This window comes from Otolemur garnettii, unplaced genomic scaffold (genome assembly GCF_000181295.1).
Source record: "Otolemur garnettii isolate 467f Iridium unplaced genomic scaffold, OtoGar3 scaffold00144, whole genome shotgun sequence".
Classification (NCBI taxonomy): Eukaryota; Metazoa; Chordata; class Mammalia; order Primates; family Galagidae; genus Otolemur; species Otolemur garnettii.
Genome location: NW_003852539.1, coordinates 4,186,874 through 4,207,781, shown reverse-complemented (window position 1 = coordinate 4,207,781; position 20,908 = coordinate 4,186,874). Strand labels below are relative to the sequence as shown.

At 41.2% G+C, this 20,908-nt stretch overlaps 1 protein-coding gene across 1 annotated transcript in view; it reads right to left on the bottom strand.

Moving 5' to 3' along the window:
* RHBDL2 (rhomboid like 2) overlaps window positions 1-20,908 on the bottom strand; it is a 45,402-nt gene that overhangs the window by 4,827 nt on the left and 19,667 nt on the right. The window contains exons 5-8 of the mRNA XM_012810869.1: window positions 14,730-14,865; window positions 12,621-12,639; window positions 5,759-5,859; window positions 2,657-2,717 (exon numbers count right to left, since the gene is read on the bottom strand). Coding sequence (XP_012666323.1) covers window positions 2,657-2,717; window positions 5,759-5,859; window positions 12,621-12,639; window positions 14,730-14,865 — 317 coding nt within the window. The remainder of the gene's footprint in view (window positions 1-2,656; window positions 2,718-5,758; window positions 5,860-12,620; window positions 12,640-14,729; window positions 14,866-20,908) is intronic.

Below are 20,908 nucleotides of genomic sequence, written 5' to 3'. Positions count from 1 at the left end.
AAAAAAAAAAAAAAAAAGAAAGAAAGAAAATACTTCCCTCAGACAATGCATAATGAAGAAATATCCTTAAGGCCCACGTCCTTCAAAACTAAGAGGAATATTTGCCATTTAAAACAAAACTAAATTGTGTGTTTCCAAGGAAATGTGTTTTGAATAAAAATGCATTTGAGGCCACGAGAAGTGGCTCACGCTTGTAATCTTAGCACTCTGGGAGACTGAGGTGGGTGGATTACTTGAGCTCAGGAGTTGGAGACCGGCCTGAGCAAAAGTGAGACTCTGTCTCTACTTAAAATAGAAAAATTAGCCAGCTGTGGTGGAGCCTGCCTATAGTTCCAGCTACTCAGGAGGTTGAAGCAAGAGGATTGCTTAAGCCTAGGAGTTTGAGGTTGCTGTGAGCTATGATGCCACAGCACTCTACCCAGAGTGAGAAAGTGAGACTCTATCTCAAAAAAAAAAAAGGTGTTTGTATTTTATTTATCTGATGCATGTGATAATTCTTCTCATTTTTATTAGCAGGTGAACAAGTCCAAAGAACTTTTAGTAATGACATATGCCAGAAATTGAGCAAAGTTAACCCTAGTACGGCCTGCCTCTCAATAAGATATTTGTTTGTAGGATATATTGAAAGCACATCAATGATTTTATTATTTACCTCAAGAATAAAATATTACTCAAACTATCTTTTGAGATACCCCCGTGCATAAGGAAAGGGTTTTTACTCCAACACTGAAGAGTATTAAGAGCACAGGGCAGTGGTTTTTAACCTTTTTATCTCACAGCACACTTGAACCTATAGTTAAACTCTATGGCACACTTAAATTATATTAAACCAAAAGAGTAAAAAATATATATATATATACTAAAAAATTAAAAAAAAATAAAGAATATACTTACTGTGCTTTGAACTTCTTTCAAAAATAATTTAATTATTGATCTTTAAAATTTTTCATGGCACACCGGTTAAAAATCACTGGATAGGGCTTATTTTATGAGTCATTGATAATTATCTAAAAGAAGCAGGTTGACTAAAGAGCCAGGTAACTCGTATCACAACACTGTTTGTCAAATGGGTCCTGGTTGTGACTTAAATCGGGAGGCAACTCTGCTCCTGCAGTGACTGTGCCGACTCCCAGATACTCACCCTCCTTTCTCTGCTGACAGTTTTCCCTTATGGTTTGGGTTTCTTGTGGGGCAGGAGGAGAAATTATAAATGTGCTATAAGCTATAAACAAGTGAACTTTTTATCTCAGGATGAAATACTGGTGTTTATACAATTAAACTGTGCATAAACTAAATTTTGTTTCTTTTCACAGACGTAACCTGTTCCCATAATGTGGATAATTGAACTCTTGATACCAATTAGCAAAGCCATTTTTTCTTCCAATGTGGACAGCCAGAATCTTAGGCTTATCACCTCTGCCTTGGCTTTAAAGTCTGGCCTTCTCCCCACAGCCCTCATGTGGGGACAGCTTCAACTAGGGCAGGTCTTTATTAAACACAAGGGACTGTCCCACCTTTGCTCTTGTCTTCTTTTACCTTGTATAGCCTGCTGTCATCCCTGACATTCAGACTCATCTAAACTTCCACCCCGCTCTCCAGATTGAGCATTCTTCCTGAACTCCTTTAGCTTGTAATGCTAGAATTCCAGAGATTCCGTAAGCCACACTAGCGTGGGCCCCTCAATTCCCAGACCTTCTTTTCCTCATTCCTCAATCAACACTCCACGTCTATCTGCCATGTTTATATCAGTATTGTCTTCTTCTTCTGAAAACTCAGTAATTGAGGAAGAAGATAGATCATATCAGTGGTTTCCCAGCTTTTCCTTTGCGGGGTGGTGGTGGTGGGAATATGTAGATTCCAATATATGACAGAGAAAGTCCAGCATGGAAAACGTAAGTGAAGATACTGTGGCTGCAGTACAGGGAGGCCCAGAGCCCTAGTCCCTCGGCTTTCCTCATTTCAGAAAGACACAAAAAGCAAAAACATCACGTCGCCCCGTCTAAGAACTACCCATGAGGGCCTGTGAAAATTCCTCCATTTACCCCTTTCTTCTTAAGGATATGAAGTGGGCAATTTTTCTGACACTAGGCTGGCAACCATCCTCCATGTTAGTGTTTGGGAAATGTGGGAAGACCTTCCAAAGGCTGAACCAATAGAACTGAAGGCATTGTGAAAGTTAATAGGTGAAATGGATCATTCTTGTCATACCCAAATAAATCAGAGTTGAGGGGCCAGGAGACAAAAGAATTCGGGTCACATAGCATTGCTCCAAGAATTGAATTCTGTACAAGCCCAACTGCTGAAACTACCTGCTGTAACCTTAAGCCCAGTTTTATCTAAGAGCTGCTGAAATAACCTGCCACAACTTTAAGACTAGTTCTACTTAACGACCATCACTCACCAATCACAGCTCACTGGCTCTGAAAGGCTTCGCTAGTGCTGATAGGCTTACTTTCAAAATAACACATAGCATTTCTCTTTCTAAGGAAGCTCCTGGCCTTTTCTTCCTTCTTTGAAAATACCAAAGACCACCCATGTCTGTGTTTATGCCTCGAATTTCAATTCAGTGATTCCAAATAAAATGTTTAATTTAGGGATTTGTCTCTGTATTTTATTTTTACTTTAACAGTGTAAACTGTTCCCAAAACATACTTACTTATAAGGATGATGATCAGTAGTCTGAAAATTCCAAAGGCAGGAATCATTTCTCGAAAATTCTTGCAAAGAGATAAATAATAATCATATAAGCTATCTATTGGCAAGTGAAACCCCACTTCTACTCCCTCTTCAGCTGCTTTTCATTTAACATAATGTCTGAATGTACAGTATTTACAAACCAAAGCAAGAGTGTAAGAGCCAAGCTTCCAAATGTATTTGGAAAGTACGATGCTGGTACACTTTGGAGAACAAAATGAAACACGATGTTTAATTTCCCAGGAAAAACCAGACAACAGTTTATTACATGGAAATAATCTAAATATAAGTAATGTAAAATCAACACTTAATATGTCAATAAATAAATGGATAAAGCTGGGCAGGGTAGCTCATGATTGTAATTCCAGCATTTCAGAAGGCCAAGGTGGGAGGATCATTTCAGGCCAAGACCAGCCTGGACAACATAGCTCAGATCTTGTCTCTACAAAAAAATTTAAAAATTAGCCAGGTGTGGTGGCATGTGCCTATAGTCCCAGATACTTGGGAAGCTGAAAAAGGAGGATGGTTTGAGTTCAGGAGTTAAAGGTTGCAGTGAGCTGTGATTATGCCACTGCACTCCAGCTTGGGCAACAGAGCAAGACCCTGTTTCTAAAAGAAAAATAAATAGGCTTGGCACCCGTAGCTCAGTGAGCAGGGTGCCAGCCATGTACACTGAAGCTGGTGGGTTGGAGCCTGGCCTGGGCCTGCTAGACAACAATGACAACTGCAACCAAAAAACAGCCAGGCGTTGTGCTGGGCACCTGTGGTCCCAGCTACTTGGGAGGCTGAGGCAAGAGAATCTCTTAAGCCCAAGAGTTGGAGGTTGCTATGAGCTGTGACAGCACAGCACTCTACCGAGGGCAACATAATGTGACTCTGTCTCAAAAAAATTTTGAAAAAGGAAAAAATAAATAAATAGATAAATAAAGGAGATTTATAAATGCTATCCAACCAAGTCTGATGAAATATTTCTAAGCTTTTTTAGTTAATATTCATTTGATACCTCTTTATCCTCTTTCCCAGTAGTAGTTAACAAAGACTTTTAACTAAAATTCAAGTATTACCTTAATTTTTTGAGATAATTTCAAAAGTATTGAAAATGTTGATCAGACACCATTGTTTGGGGGCGGTACCTGTGGCTCAGTGAGTAGGGTGCCTGCCCTATATACTGAGGGTGGCAGGTTCAAACCCGGCCCAGGCCAAACTACAACAAAAAAATAGACAGGCATTGTGATGGGTGCCTGTAGTCCCAGCTACTTGGGAGGCTGAGGCAAGAGAATCGCCTAAGCCCAAGAGCTGGAGGTTGCTGTGAGCTGTGACGCCATGGCACAGGTTGGCCTTGAACTCCTGGCCTCAGGTAATTTTCCGGCCTTGACCTCCTGAAGTGCTGAGACTACAAGCGTGAGCAACCACTTCCAGCCAATGTAAAAACTTTATCCAGTACATCTACCTCTAGAAATCTATCCCACCCAAAACAAACAAACAAACAAAAATCACACAAATGAAAAGAAATGTAAAAAAAAAATTTCTTACAAGAGTGTTATTTATAAATGTGAAAACCTAGGATCACCCCTTCAATGAGGGAGTCTTTAAATAAATCCTGATGCAGCTACATGGAGGATTCTACGGGACACCTGCAAAGACTGAGGGGGATCTCTGTGCCCTGACATAGGTAGATGGTCAGGATACCCTGTGCTGAAATGCAGGACAATGTAAGAGTGGTTCTGTTCTTGTAATGTTAGGGTTGGCAGGAATTTGGATACATGTAGGAAAAGGTCTGGAAGGACATATATTTATATAAAACTATCATCAACCTTTCTTACCACCCCCACCACCAAACTATTAACATATGCTATGTTGGGGACCTTGAATATCTGGGTTTTTATTTAAAATTTTATTTAGTACTCATTACTTTTGAGATCAGAAAATAAAACATAAGAAATAAAAGTTCTGGTGGGCATACAATTCTCATAAAGAAAATGAATGCTCGGTAAAGTTTTATTTTTTACGAGATAGCATCTCGGCTCGGTGCCCGTTGCACAGTAGTTACAGTGCCAGCCACATACACCTACAGTGGCAGGTTCAAACCCAGCCCAGGCCAGCTAAACAACTGCAATAAAAAAAATAGGCAGGCATGGTGGTGGGCTCCCAGCTACTTGGGAGGCTGAGGCAAGAGAATTGCTTAAGCCCAAGAGTTGGAGGTTGCTGTAAGCTGTGACAACACAGCTCTCTACTGAGGGTAACATAGTGAGACTCTGTCTCAAAGAAAAAAAGAGAGAGAGACAGCATCTGACTCATTACTCAGGCTGGAGTACAGTGGCTATTCACAGGAACAATCATACTGTACTGTAGCCTCAAACTACTGACCTCAAGTGATCCTCCTGCCTCAGCCTCCCAAGTGGCTGAGACTACAGGTGTACCCCAACATGCCTGGCTTTCAGCAAATATTGATAAATGACAATTCCCCCAAATAACAGTTACTGTTTATTTTCTCTTTTTAAAGACAGAGTCTGTCTCTCATTTTTTTCTGAGACAGAGTCTCACTTTATTGCCCTCGGTAGAGTGCCATGGCATCTCACAGCTCACAGCAACCTCCAACTCCTGGGTTTAGGGGATTCTCTTGCCTCAGCCTCCCAAGTAGCTGGGACTACAGGCACCTACCCCAACGCCCGGTTATTTTTGTTTGTTGTTGCTGTTGTTGCAGTTCGGCAGTGCTGGGTCTCACTATGTCACCCTCAGTAGAGTGCTGTGGTGTCACAGCTCACAGAAACCTCAAACTCTTGGGCTTAAGCGATTCTCTTCCCTCACCCTCCTAAGTAGCTGGGACTATAGGCACCTGCCACAACACCTGGCTATTTTTTTGTTGTAGTTATCATTGTTGTTTGGCAGGCCTGGGCCAGGTTCAAACTGCCAGCCCTGGTATATGTGGCTGGCTGGTATCGGTGCCTGTAGTACAGTGGTTACAGTGCTGGCCACATACATTGGGGCTGAGCTATGGGCGCCAAGCCTGTTAATTTCTCTTTTTAAGTAAAAGACTTGTAGATTTCATCTCCAAAGGTCTTACCACTAGAACATTCATGAAATAGCCTCCCATCAGAGCATAGACGCCTCCTGAAGCACCCACAAGAGATCTGAGTGGGTCAAATATGGAGCTGGCAAGGGATCCTAAAGAAATAAAACACAAAGAACCAGACATGACTGCAGGAATATGAAAGAAAACTGTTTCCAATCTAAGATAAAAGTCTGGGAGGTTTGGTCCATTATCATATTAACAAACAGCAAATTCATTTTATCACTTTTATACTGTAGAAGTATAGCTGTGTAGGCTGTCACAATTTGTCTAAAACATTAAATGTTCACCAGAAAGCAATTTAACAATAACAAAAGCATAGACTTTGGAGCCAAAATTACCAGCTGTGTGACTTGAGGAAGCTATTTAACCTCTTTATGCCTCAGTTTCCCTACCTACAAAATAGAGCTATTAATAGCACTTGCCTAAATGCATTACCAGAAGCAAATAAATCCATAGCAATAGCATGCTTAGCTACTGCCTGACAGGCAGTACATACTTGTTAGTTACTATTTCAAAACTACCTGTTCTACATGTTTAGTCAAAGCTGTCAAAACACCTGAGACATTCCAACATTTTATTATCTAATGGCTATTGTTCTTCATGAGCTACAATGTGGCCTAATCTTTCTCAACATACCATTCAATCAGATTCCCCAAGCAAGATGAATCCTATTTACTGACCCAATCCTAGATTTCCTGGACCAAAACAAGACTTTACAAACCACCATATGCAAAGGCTACGATGTTCTCTCTATATGGTTAGTTCTGCTACTTGGTTTCTTCCTTTCCAGGCCTTCCTTCCTAAAGATACAATATGATAAAATACATACTTTGTGGGCCTAGGGCCTGTGGCCAAACCGGTGGATTGCTTGAGCTCAGGAGTTCGAGACCAGCCTGAGAAAGAGCAAGATTTCTCTCGACTAAAAATAGAAAAACTAGCCAGGTGTACAGCAGGTACCTCTAGTCCCCACGACTAGGAAGGCCTAGGCAAGAGGATTGCTTAAGCACGAGAGGTTGAGGTTGCTGTGAGCTATGACACTATGGCACTCTGCCCAGGATAATGAAGTGAGATTCTGTATCAAAAAAAAAAAAGGCTCGATGTCTGTAGCACAGTGGTTACAGCCCCGGCCACATACACCCAGGCTGGTAGGTTCAAACCCGCCCCAGGCCAGCTAAACAACAATGACAACTCCAACAACAAAAACTAGCCTGGCATTGTGGCAGGTGCCTGTAGAGGGAGGCTGAGGCACGAGAATTGCTTAAGGCCAAGAGTTTGAGGTTGCTGTGAGCTGTGAGGCCACAGCACTGTACCAAGGACAACAAAGTAAAACTCTGTTCAAAGAAAAAGAAAAAAGAAAACCCCACTTTGCAAGAAGGACAAAGTGTGCATTCTTAGGAATCTCACAAAAAGTTGAGCAAATAAGTATTATAAAATGAAGAATATAACCAGTGCTATGACTAAAATACAATACATTTGCTGTAGAAGCACTTAGGAAGGAATGACTTTCTCTACAGACGAGTAGAGACCCTCCTACTCTGAGGAGGAGGAGATAGCAAAGTTTAATAGCATGCTGATTAAACTTTGAAGAAGCTTTAAGATTTGGATAAGGAAAAGAAGGTATTCAAGAGTTAGAGAACTGAAAAAGCAAAGACAGAATCAGAGGTACACGGATGACTGTAGATCGGTGGGAAATAGTCTGGTAGGACTAGAACAATGATTCTAAAATGCTACCTGGAGACTAGGGCTGGGGTGGTTGTATCATAATCATATGAGGAATTTATTTTTATTTTTAAAATACAGATAGAAATGTCTATTTCTGCCCATAATGGAGTAACAAAAATGGGATTTACCTTCCCATATGAAAAATCCCAAAGCACTGGATAAAATATATTATATGAAACAATGATCTTCAAGATACTGCACATTGGACAACAAAAAACAGTGAACCTTGAGAGACAGGAAATAAGTTAGATGAGCTGTCTGATTGCTTAGATCAGACGTCCTCAAATTACGGCCCGCAGGCCACATGTGCCCCCCCAGGACATTTATCCGGCCCGTGGGGTGTTTTTGCTGCCGCTGCCTGTCCTGCTTAGCAGCCAACAAGGCCAGTCCAGCCCTCCAGTGGTCTGAGGAACAGTGTTTAAAAAGTTTGAGGTCCGTGGTAGATAGTGCCTTAAGCAAGATAACAGACTGCATGATAAGGGAACCCAGGCAGATCCCAGCACACTTCAAGTCAAAAGATGGAGTTTAGAGTTCAGATATCCCTGGACAGCTAGAGTTTGCAAGACAGGGTACCAGGGCAGAGAGTTGCACATAGAGAAAACTCCAGAAAGGAGCATGGGAGGAAATTACCTGAGCCAAGAAAAGAACCACACAAACTAAGATGGGGAGATCACCATTCATACAGCTTTAGGGAGGCTAAGTAACTTTCTAAACTTCATAATTCATGGGGCATTGATTAGCGCACAGAAAAGTTTCCTATACCGGTAGTGGGAATAACTAGCATCTTATCAGAAAGGACCAAACTGTTTCCAGGTAATTTAACAGAGTTACAGAACAAATCTAAAGAATATTTATAGGAAAGAATATTGTATTTATAATACAAAAATATCCTTTATCCAGTTAAGTAAAATGTCTAGCATCCAATAAAAAATTATCAGGCTACTATGGCACCAGTTTTTGAAAAAGAAAAAAAAATATCAGGCATACAAAGAAGTAGAAAAACAGGACCCATAATAAAGAGAAAAAAATCAAACACCCATCCAGAACTGACTCAGATGGTAAATGTATAATAACATATAAAGGCATTAAATAATTATTACATCTGTTTTCTATATGTTCAAAAGTTAAATAGAGACCGGTAAGATATAAAACAGAACTCAAATTAAACTTGTAAAGATGAGAACTACAATGTCTAAAATGAAAAAATAAACCAAATGGGTTTAATGGTAGATTATTCATTGCAGAAGAAAAGATTAGTGAATGTTTTCCAAAGTTTGATGAAAGCTATAAACTCACAAGTGAAAAAAAAACACCCCCAGAAACTCCAAGCATAAGAAACATGAAGAATTATATACCAAGGTACAACAAACTCAAATTGATCAAGATCCGTAAGAATCTCAAAAGCAGCCAGAGTAAAAAGACATGTTTCACACTGAGGAATAATAATAAGGATGATGACAGATTTCTCACTGAAAACAATACACCTGAGGAAACAGTAGGGGAACATAAAAGATAGAAAGAAAAATACTCGGAGTATTTTTGTCTCTACTTAAGCTTGAATTCTTTTTCTTATTTTTTTAATCCTTTTTTTCTTTTTGAGTCTTACTTTGTCACCCTGGGTAGAGTGCCATGGCATGTTAGCTCACAGCACCCTCAAACTCTTGGACTCACACTATGCTTTTGCCTCAGCCTCCCTAGTAGCTGAGACTACAGGCACCTGCCAAAATGCCCGACTATTTTTAGAGACAGGATTTCCTTCTTGTTCACGCTAGTCTCAAACTCCTGAGCTCAGGCAATCTACAATTTTTGGCTGGTGCTGGGTTTGAACCCACCACCTCTGGCATATGGGGCCTGCGCCCTGGTCATTTGAGCCACAGGCACTGCCCCAATAAAGATTTTTTTTTTTCAGATGCAAAAGGGATAAAAAAGATTGATGACCTGCAGACCCATACAACAAAAAATGTTAAAGAAAATCCTCAGGAAAAGGAAAAGGATATCAGATGAAATGTGGAGGTATAAAAGAAAAGAAGAGCACTGGAAATGGTGAGAACGTGAGGACATATATACGATTTTTTTCTTATTATTTAAATCTCTTTAGAAGAAAATTAACTATACAAACAAAACTAATATGGAGAGACCTCTTGGCGGGAGCTGGTGGCTAGCCTGAAGCCAGGTGGAGGAAAGGTGGGGACCCCAGAGCCCGGACCCTGGAGGAGGGCGTCGGTGGCGGTCCTGTCTCTATAAGGTTCTAGGGGGGCTGGGAGACGGCGGGGGGGCGGGGGGGACGGCCTAGCCTAGCACAGCCACTGCGGCCCTAAGGCCCACGCTTCCTGGGAGTTACTGATTGTCTCCTTTGAAGAAACATGAAGTCACACTTCTAAAAAAAAAAAAAAAACTACCAATATCAGGCGGCACCTGTGGCTCAGTGAGTAGGGTGCTGGCCCCATATACTCAGGGTTCAAACCCGGCCCCGGCCAAACTGCAACAAAAAAAAGGCCAGGCGTTGCGGCAGGCGCCTGTAGTCCCAGCTACTCTGGAGGCTGAGGCAAGAGAATCACCTAAGCCCAAGAGCTGGAGGTTGCTGTGAGCTGTGACACCTCAGCACTCTACCGAGAGGGACAAAATGAGACTCTGCCTCTAAAAAAAAATAACTAATATCAATGTAATGTGAGGTCTATCACATGTAAAAGTAAAACATATGGTAACAAAAGGACCAAGAGGCAAAGTGGAAATGTATCATTGTAAGGTTATTTTACTATATGTAAAATAATATCATATTACCTGAAGGGAGACAGTGGTAAGTTAACTTTTTGACTGAGATCAATGCCTACAGGCATTCAAACAAGATGTTAGTTTGGTGTAAGTGATGCCTATAGGCATTTTTCATTTTGCAAACAAAAACTCGACACCGTAATGCTACCTGACTTGAGCCTGTAAGCATCCTATGCTTTGTTCTCAATAGTGTTTACAGCTGTGCCTGAAATAATTTGTATGAATAGTGGAAACTAAAACCAACATGGGTGAATTATTTTGATTAGTAAGCAAACAAAGAGCATGCTGTGCATTCCAATGGTTGTTGCTATCCACACAAGCCTCAACTGGCACATTTTGTTTCTCAGCTCTCCACTGTCAAAGGGTTAGACATACACAACACTGAAAGGTCGAAACAAAGTATTACAGCTCATAAGCCAACTAAGAAGGTAAAATAGAACAATAAGAATACACAATCCAAAAGAAGGCAAAAGGGAAAAACACGAATAAGGGAACACAGAACAGATGGAACAAATACGAGTAGTAGGATAGTAAGTTCAAACCTAACCACGTCAGTAATCACATTAAATACAAATGGTCTGAACACCCAAATGAAAAGGTAGCAACTGTGAGATTAGATAAAAAAGTAAGACTCACCTACCTACACAATGCCTACAAGAAACAGGCTTTTTTCTCCCTAGAAACAGGGTCTTGATCTGTCGGCCTGAGCAACACGATAAAACCTTGTCTGTACAAAAAACAGAAAAGGGCTCGGCACCTATAGCTCAGTGGCAAGGGTGCCAGCCACATACACCAGAGCTGGAGGGTTCGAACCCAGCCGGGGCCTGCCAAACAACAATGACAACTACAACCGAAAAAAAAAATAGCTGGGTGTTGTGGCGGGCGCCTGTAGTTAAAAAAAAAAATAGAAAAGAAAGGCCTAACATGGTGGCTCACACCTGTAATCCTAGCACTCTGGGAGGCTGAAGCAGGTGGATAGATTGAGCTCACAAGTTTGAGACCAGCCTAAGCAAAAGTGAGACCCATATTAACCAGTTCGATGAAAATATTTCAAATTGTATATAAAACCAGCACATTATACCCCATGACTGCATTAACTCACACAGCTATGATTTAATAATAAAAAAAAAAAGTGAGACCCCCATCTCTACTAAAAATAGAAAAAAAAAATTGAGGCAAGAGGATCACTTGACCCCAAGAGTTTGAGATTGCGCTGAGCTATGACACTATGGTACTCTACCCAGGGCAACAGCTTGAGACTCTGTCTCAAAAAAAAAGAAAAGTCAGCTGGGCACGGTGGCACAAACCTGTAGTCCCAGCTACTCATGAGCCAAGGCAGAGAATTGCACTTGAGCTCAGGAGTTTGAGGTTCTAGTATCATGACACCACTGCCCTCTAGGCCAGTGACATAGTATCACCTTATCTCAAAAACAGGCCAGTAAATTGGCTCACACCTGTAATCCTAGCACTCTGGGAGGCCGAGGCGGGTGGATTGCTTGAGCTCATGGGTTTGAGACCAGGCTGAGCCAGAATGAGACCCTGGCTCTACTAAAAACACAAAACACTGAGGCAAGAGGATTGCTTGAACCCAAGAGTTGGAGGTTGCTCTGAGCTATGATGTTGCCATGGCAACCTACCCAGGGTGATACCCTGAGACTCTATCTCAAAAAAAAAAAAAAGTAAGAAGAAGCAAAAACTGATAGAACCACGAGAGAAACAGACAGGTTCATGATTACATTTACAGATTTCAATATCCTCTCTTCTTTTTTTTTTTGAGACAGAGTCTCACTACGTCACCCTTGTTAGCGTGCCATGGCGTCACAGCTCATGGTAACCTCAAACTATTGGGCTTGAGCAATTCTCTTGCCTCAGCCTCCCAAGTACCTGGGACTACAGGCACCTGCCATAATGCCCAGCTATTTTTTCGTTGTAGTTGTCATTGTTATTTGGCAGGCCCCAGCTGGATTCAAACGCGCCAGCTCTGGTGTATATTGCTGGTGCCCTAGCCGCTGAGCTATAGGTGCTGAGCCTCAATATCCCCTCTTTATAATTTATAGAGAAAGTAGACAGAAAATCAGTAAGGATGTGAAGACTAACCACATAATCAACCAAATTGACTGAATTAATGTTCACACAATATTCTACCCAATAAAAGCAAAACACACATTCTTTTCAAATGCACATAGAAACACTTATCAATATAGGCCATATTCTGGATTATAAAACAAATCTTCATACATTTAAAAGGATTCAAGTCATACAAAGTGTGTTCTCAAACCACAATTTAATTAAACTAGACATCAACAAGAGAACATCTGTTTGAAAAATCTACAAACAGGCTCGGCGCCTATAGCTCAACCGGCTAAGGTGCCAGCCACGTACACCTAAGGTGGCGGGTTCGAATCCCCAGCCCGGACCCGCCAAACAACAATGACGGCTGCAACCAAAAAATAGCCGGGCGCTGTGGCGGGCGCCTGTGGTCCCAGCTACTTGGGAGGCGGAGGCAGGAGACTCGCTTGAGCCCAGGAGTTGGAGGTTGCTGTGAGCTGTAATGCCATGGCACTCTACCCAGGGGGACAGCTTGAGGCTCTGTCTCAAAAAAAAAAAAAGAAAAATCTACAAACATTTGGAAGCTAAATGACACACTTTAACCCACCCATCAAAGAAGAAATCAAAAGGGAAATCAGCAAGTATAGTAAGTCCCCTCTTATCAGCAGGAGTATATTCCAGGATCCCCAGTATCTACCTGAAACTGTACATATTACCAAAGCTTATATGTACTCTGTTTTTTGATCTGATAATCAGGATGGCTACTAAGTGACTGATAGGTGGGTATGGTATACAACAGAGATATGCCTGACAAAGGGATGATTCACACCCTGGGCAGGACAGCACGATGGCATGAGAATTCATCATTATGCACTCAGAAGAGAACACAGTTTTAAACTTATGAATTATTTATTTCTGGAATTGTCCATAACATTTTTGGACCTTGCTTGACCACAGGTAACTGAAATAATGGAAAGCAAAACCCTGGATAAGGGAGAACTACTGTATTTTGAACTAAATGAAAATGAATCACACAAGATATCACGATTTGAGGGATCCTGCTAAAGCAATACTTTGGGGGAAATGTAATCATTAAACACTTATGTTAAAAAAGAAGAAAGTTCCAAAGTTAGTGACCTTAACCGTCCACCTTAAGAAACCAGAAATAGCAAATGAAACACAAAGTAAACAGAAGAAAGGAACTAATGGAGCAGAAATCAATGGAATAAAAAGCAATCAATAGGAAAAACATCAATGAAACCAAAGATCAGAGTAAAAATCAATGAAATAAAAAACAGAAAATCAATAGAAAAAATCAATATTCTTAGGGAAAATCAATAAACATGATAAACTTCTAATCAAACTAATCAGGGGAAAAAAAGATACAAAATACCAACATCAGGAATTAGAGAAGTGACATCACTACATGTTCACCAGAGACTAAAAGATAATAAATAATATTAACCAAAAAAAAAGCATTCTATTGAATTGCACACTTTAAATGGGTGAATTTTATGGTATGTGAATTATATCACAGTGAAGCTGTTAAAAAAGGTTTGTCAGTTTCATAAAAATTAAACATACCCTACCATTGGATCAAGCCATTCCATTCCTAGATTTTCTTTACCAAGAAATTTTGTCCACAGTCAGACTTGTACACAAGTGTTTACAGCAGTTTCACTTCCAATAGCCTCAAACTGGAAATAACCCAAATGTCCACCAACAGAATAGATAAACAAACAGTGTAAATAGAATCAATTGCTGATACACATAACAACATGGATAAACCTCAAAATAAGTATATTGAGTAAAAGAAGCCAGGTAATAAAGAGTATTTACTCTGGCTGGGCACAGTAGCTCAGGCCTGTAACTCTAGCACTCTGGGAGCTGAGGCAGGAGGATCCCTTGAGCTCAGGACTTTGAAACCAGCCTGAGCAAGAATGAGACCATTTCTCTACTAAAAAATAAAGAAATTAGCTGGGCATTGTGGCAAGTGCCTATACATGAGGAATAAAGAGACCTCCATCTCTGTTAAAGTAAAAAATAAAAACATTGGTCAGGCATGGTGGTGCACATCTGTAGTGCCATCTACTCAGGAGGCTCAGACAGGATGATCACTTGAGCCCAGGAGTTGGAGGCTGCAGTGAGCTATGTATGATTGGCACTTCTGCATTCTAGCCTGGGAGACAAAGCAAGACCCTGTCTCAAAAAAAAAAAAAAAAAAAGAAAAGAAAAGAAAAGAAAAGCAATGAGGTCAGATAGTAGAGGGTAATGAAGAGCATCCGTGCACACTTTGCCTTTCTTTTGGCCACTGTCAATTTGTTAGGAAGGATATAATATGTGTGTTCTAAGCTGTGTTTGAGGAAAGTGACCTAGGCAGCGGTGTGAAGGATAGACCGGAATGGCAGAGATAACCCACCAAGAAGCTATTACAAAAACAGGCCGAGGAGGGTAACAGGTTAGTCATGTTCTCCCTTCGGTCTCTGCTCTGAAACTGGGGCAAGGCTGAGTCCATAGGTTGAAATCGAGTTGTGAGGTTAACAGAGCTGTAAATGCTGAAGTCAGGCAAGGCCTGACCATCAAAAAAGGCTTTCAAGGACAGGAAAAAACAAGTGTGTGCACAAACAAGAGACAGCGGAAAAACAGGATCCAAAAAAGGCAGGAGGGAAGTAGATGTGGGGCTGCTTCCCTGAGCCTCGCCAATTCTATCTCTTTAACTCGTCTCCCAACTGCTTCCTGTTCCCCATATCCACAGCCACTGGCCCTGCAAGGTCACAGGTCCTCATGGGAACCCTCGGCTCTAGGATGCGGGCAAATTTTTGATCAGTAAAGCACATAATTCATTGGTTGAATTATGTTCCCTGGAAACATATGGTAGAATCTTTAAAGGATGAGACCTATTGATTAAATAATAATTGTAAATTACTTTTATCCAGGCAGTGGCTCATGCCTATAATTCCAGCACTTGGGGAGGCTGGGGCAGGAGGATCACTTGAAGCCAGGAATGTGAGACCAGCCTGGGCAACATGGTGAGACCTCGTCTTTACCCCCCAAAAGTTATTTTTTAATTAGCTAGGCATGGGGTTTTGCTCTTGTAGTCCCACCTACTCAGGAGGCTGAAGCCAGGAGTTTGAGGTTGCAGTGAGCTAGGAGCACCACTGTACTCCACCCTGGGCAATGGAGTGAGATCTATCTCAAAAAAAATCATTTTTACCTCATTGATAATATGAAAAAAACTTTCAATGAGCAGTGTCATTAAGCTTTGCTATTTTTGAAAATCATGACACAGAAAAGTAAAGATGTAATCCTAAATTCGGTTATTTTCTACAGAAAATTCACTCTTAATGGCTATCAAAGCCACACATAAAATTTTTAAACAATGTGTGGTATCAAATGAAAGAACATCATTGACCAAGCAAAATTTTTGTTGTAATTTGGCTATTAATTCTCACCTTTCCCAATGACAGTCATTTGCTTTTGCAAACTATCAGAAAGTACTACAATAAAGTTTAAAACTCACTAAAACTCTTCACTGAAAAACTTTTAAACAGATTAAAAATTAGTTTCCTAGCTTTCTTTTTTGTTTCAAACAGTCTCACTTTGTTGCCTGGGCTAGAGTGCAGTGGCATCATCATAGTTCACTATTCCTGGGCTCAAGCAGTCCTCTGCCTCAGCCTCCCAAGTAGCTGGGACTGTAGGCACCACAATGCCTGGCTAATTTTTCTATTTTTTGTAGAGACAGTGTCTGGCTTATGGTCTCAAACTGGTCTAAAACTCCAGAGCTGAAGCCATCCTCCTGCCTCGGCCTCCCAGAGTGCTAGAATTAATATGCATCAGCCATTGTGCCTCGCCTTCCCAACTTTGTAAATGTGAATATTGTAAGACATATTGCATCATTTTCAGGAGCAAAATCATATAATGATGGACTTATTCAATGCCAGTTTTAAAAACGCCCTTTCCATAGCATGAGTATTTTTGGAAAAGCAGTTATTTTCTTACTTCTTTCTTTTCTTCTTCTTTTTTTTTTTTTTTAAGACAGTCTCACTTTGTCACCCTCAGTCGGTGCCATGGTGTCACAGCTCACAGCAACCTCAAACTCTTGAGCTCAAGTGATCCTCTTGCCTTAGCCTCCCAAGTAGCTGGGACTATAGGTGCTGGTCACAACACCAAGCTATTTTTAGAGACAGGGTCTCATTCTGGCTGAGACTGGTCTCAAACTTCTGAGCTCAAGCAATCCACCTGCCTTGACCTCCCAGAGTGCTGGGATTACAGGCGTGAGCCACCACACCTGACTATTGTTTTATTCCTTGAGAGAAAATATGCTATCATGTTCTTAAAGAGACATATTTTGCCTTTTCTTCTCAACAACATCTGTTAGGTGGCATACTGCTGACAACCTTTTGTTATCACAGAAAAAGTTAGCAAATTCAATACCCTTGTAAAAGAAAAATATTTTGTAAAAGAAAAACACATAAACTAATTTAAGTGAACAACTCTTCTAAATAATTTGCCATAAAATGATCAGCAAATCTCTGGGAGGCACAAAAGATTTCTGTGATAACTCCCTTACTGAGGATGCCCCTTATTTCTTGTAAAGATTACCTTATTTATTTAACCAGGCACACAAAAACCGCAACAAATCCTATTACACAAAAAGGAACAAAGCCATGGCTCGGCACCTGTAGCCCAGTGAGTAGGGTACCCACCACATACACCGAAGCTGGTGGGTTCAAAGCCTGGCCCGGGCCTGCTAAACAACGATGACTGCAACCAAAAAATAGCCGGGGGTTTGTGGCGGGTGGCTGTAGTCCCAGCTACTTGGGAGGCTAAGGGAAGAGAATTCCTTAAGCCCAGATTTTGAGGTTGCTGTGAGCTATGATGCCATAGCACTCTACCAAGGGCTACATAGTAAGACTCTGTCTCCAAAAAAAAGGAAAAAAGGAACAAGCCAACGAGGGCTTGTGGTTCCTGTGTGTTGTGCCTCCCCCAGGAAACTGCACAAATTTAAGTGACTCATAAAGGTGAAAGAGGGTCCTGTGTCAATCTGTGTATTACATAGAAGTTAGGTTTGATTTCTTGCTCACTTATAGAAATAAATGGATTGATAAACAGCATCTACAAAAACCCTACAGCTTATGTTATATACTTAGTGGTGAAAGACTAACATCAGAAACAAGGCAAGGAGCCCCGTTTTCCCCACTCTTATCCAACATAGTGCAGAAATCCTAGCCAGCACAAGGAGGCGAGAAAAGGCAACAAAAGCCATACAGATTGGAAAGGAAGAAATAAAACCCCCATTTGAAGGTGATGCGATAATTTGCCAATGACTTGGTAAACCCTAGGGAATCTAAAACAAAATAAACGAACCTAAAAAACCTTAGAACCCTAGAGTTAATAAGCAAGTTCAACAAAGTTGCAAGATTATAATAAGACCAACATATAAAAATCAGTCAGGTTGGGTGGTGCACACCTGTAGTCCCAGCTACTCAGGAGGCTGAGGCAGGAGGATCGCCAGAGCCCAGGAGTTTGACTCTAGCCTGGACAACATACCAAAACCCCATGTCTAAAAGAAAAAAAAAATTATATATACTAGCAATAACTATATGGATGGTAAAATAGAATACCATTTAGGAGATCTAATCAGGTGTCTTCAAACTATGGCCCAAGGGCCACATGCGGCCCGCCAGATGTTTTTGCCGCCGCTGCCTGTCCTGCTTAGCAGCTGACTCATCCCAGGCCTGCAGTCCAGCCCTCTAACAGTCTGAGAGACAGTGAGCTGGCCCCCTGTTTAAAAAGTTTGAGGACCCCTGAAAATAAGAGACATACTGTGCTCATGAATTGAAAGCCACAACATAGTAAAGATGTCAGTGCTCAACAAACTGATGAAACAATGCAAAGCAATTCCTATCAAAATCTCACCAAGAATTTCTACAGACATAGACAAGATTATTATAAAATTTATGGGTAAGCAGAGGAAATAGAAAAGCTAAAGTGATTTTGAAAATGAAAATAAAGTGAGAGGACTCACTGTCACTGATTTCAAGACTTACTGTGTAGCTACAATAATGAAGACCGTGTGGTATGGTATAAGGATCAGGGGAATGAAAAGAATCCAGAATGGCCCCCACACAACTACAGGCAAATGATTTTTCACAAAGGTGCAAAAGCAAATTCATTGAAGGAGGAAGTCTTTTCAAAAAATTGTTCTGGGCTCAGCGCCTATAGCTCAACCAGCTAAGGCGCCAGCCACGTACACCTAAGGTAGCGGGTTCGAATCCCCAGCCCGGACCCGCCAAACAACAATGACAGCTGCAACCAAAAAAATAGCCGGGCGTTGTGGCGGGCGCCTGTGGTCCCAGCTATTTGGGAGGCGGAGGCAGGAGACTCGCTTGAGCCCAGGAGTTGGAGGTTGCTGTGAGCAGTGAAGCCATGGCACTCTACCCAGGGGGACAGCTTGAAGCTCTGTCTCAAAAAAAAACAAAAAAACAAAAAAAACAAAAAAATTGTTCTGGCATAACTGGATATTCATAGACAAAACAAACAAGTAAACAGAACCTCAATCTGAACTTTACACTTAATATAAAAATTAACTAACTCAAAATGCATCATATGTTTAAATGTAAAGTATAAAGCCTATAGACAGCTTTTAGAAGATATCACAGGAGAAAACCTTCAGGACTTAGAGCTCACTGAAGAGTTTTTAGATATAGTCCCAAAAGCACAATTCATAAAAGAAAAAATTGATAAGTGGACTTCATCAAAATTAAAATTTTGTGCTCTGTGAAAGACTTAGTTAAGAGGATGAACAGATAAACTATAGAGTGAGGGAAAATATTTATAAACTACAAATTCAAAGAACTCTCAAAACTCAATAGTTTAAAAAAAGTCCAATTAAAAAATGGACAAAAATCATGAACAGACATTTCACTGAAGAAGGTAGACAGGCTCAGTGCCTGTGGCTCAAGTGGCTAAGGCGCCAGCCACATACACCTGAGCTGGCAGGTTCAAATCCAGCCCGGCCCACCAAACAACAATGACGGCTGCAACCAAAAAATAGCCGAGCATTGTGGCGGGCACCTGTAGTCCCAGCTACTTGGGAGGCAGAGACAGGAGAATCGCTTGAGCTCAGGAGTTGGAGGTTGCTGTGAGCTGTGATGTCATAGCACTCTACCCAGGCTGACAGCTTGAGGCTCTGTCTCAAAACAAATAAATAAATAAATAAAGGTATGACTTCTAAAAAAAAAAAAAGAAGGTAGACAGATGGTAGCAAATAAGCACATGAAAAGATACTCAACAATGCATCTTAAAATGTCCCTTCCTGCGTCCACAAAAAGTTGTTCAACATCATTAGCCATTAGGAAAATGCAAATTAAGGCCATGATGATGTATCACTATCCACTTATGAGCACAGGTAAAATAAAAACAGTGCAAAACCAAATGCTGGTGAAGATACAGAGAAACTGAATCTGAATCACTTACACATTACTAGGAGGAATGTCAAATGGAACAGATATTCTAGAAAACATTCTGGAATTTTCTTTAAAAATGAAATATGAGGCTGCGTGTGATGGCTCACACCTGTAATCCTAGCACTCTGGGAGGATCACTTGAGTTCAAAAGTTTGAGACCAGCCCAAGCAAGAGAGAGACCTTGTCTTTAAAAATAGCCAGGCATTGTGGTGGGCACCTGTAGTCCCATCTACTCTGGAGGCTGTCTCCCTCAGTAGAATGCCGTCACAGCTCACAGCAACCTCAAACTCTTGGGCTAAAGTGATCCTTTTGCCTAGCCTTCCAACTAGCTGGGACTACCAGCACCCACCACAACAGCTGGCTATTTTTAGAGATGGGGTCTTGCTCTGGCTCAGGCTGGTCTCCAACACATAAGCTCAGGCAATCCACCCACCTCAGCCTCCCAGAATTGCTAGGATTGCAGGAATGAGTCACCACACCCAGCAAAAGCTTTGTTTTTTTAAAAAATGTTTCCAATAAATAAGCAAATGAATGGATGGAGTTCTAATATTTCCTTCCCACACCATAATAAATCATTTTAGGCACAACCAATCTTAGCGATCATTCCCATATAATGCTAGTCCCTACTCAGACTTTGAACTCCTTTATTCTCTATGTTCTTCTAAAGCTGTCTTTCTTACATGAAAATCTGATCATGCTACTTCTCAAAATCATTAGACTGCCACATAAGGGCTTTCATGGTCTAGCTTTAAGCCTTTACCCAATATATGCCCCTGTACACTAAAACATTTGCAGCTTCTGTGCAAGATACTTGAGAATAGACACAATAATTTGTCTTTCTGTGCTTATATTATCTCTGATTAAAGTATCTGTACTGCTTACTGTATTTGCAAGCACATTTTAGGAATGCAATAGATTAGGTATGGTGGCTCACATCTATAATCCTAGTTGAGAGGCTGAGGCAGGATGATTGCTTGAGGTCAGGAGTTAAAGACCAGCTTGATCGGCTTGGCACCTATAGCTCAACCGGCTAAGGCGCAAGCCACGTACACCTAAGGTGGCGGGTTCGAATCCCCAGCCCGGACCCGCCAAACAACAATGATGGCTGCAACCAAAAAATAGCCGGGTG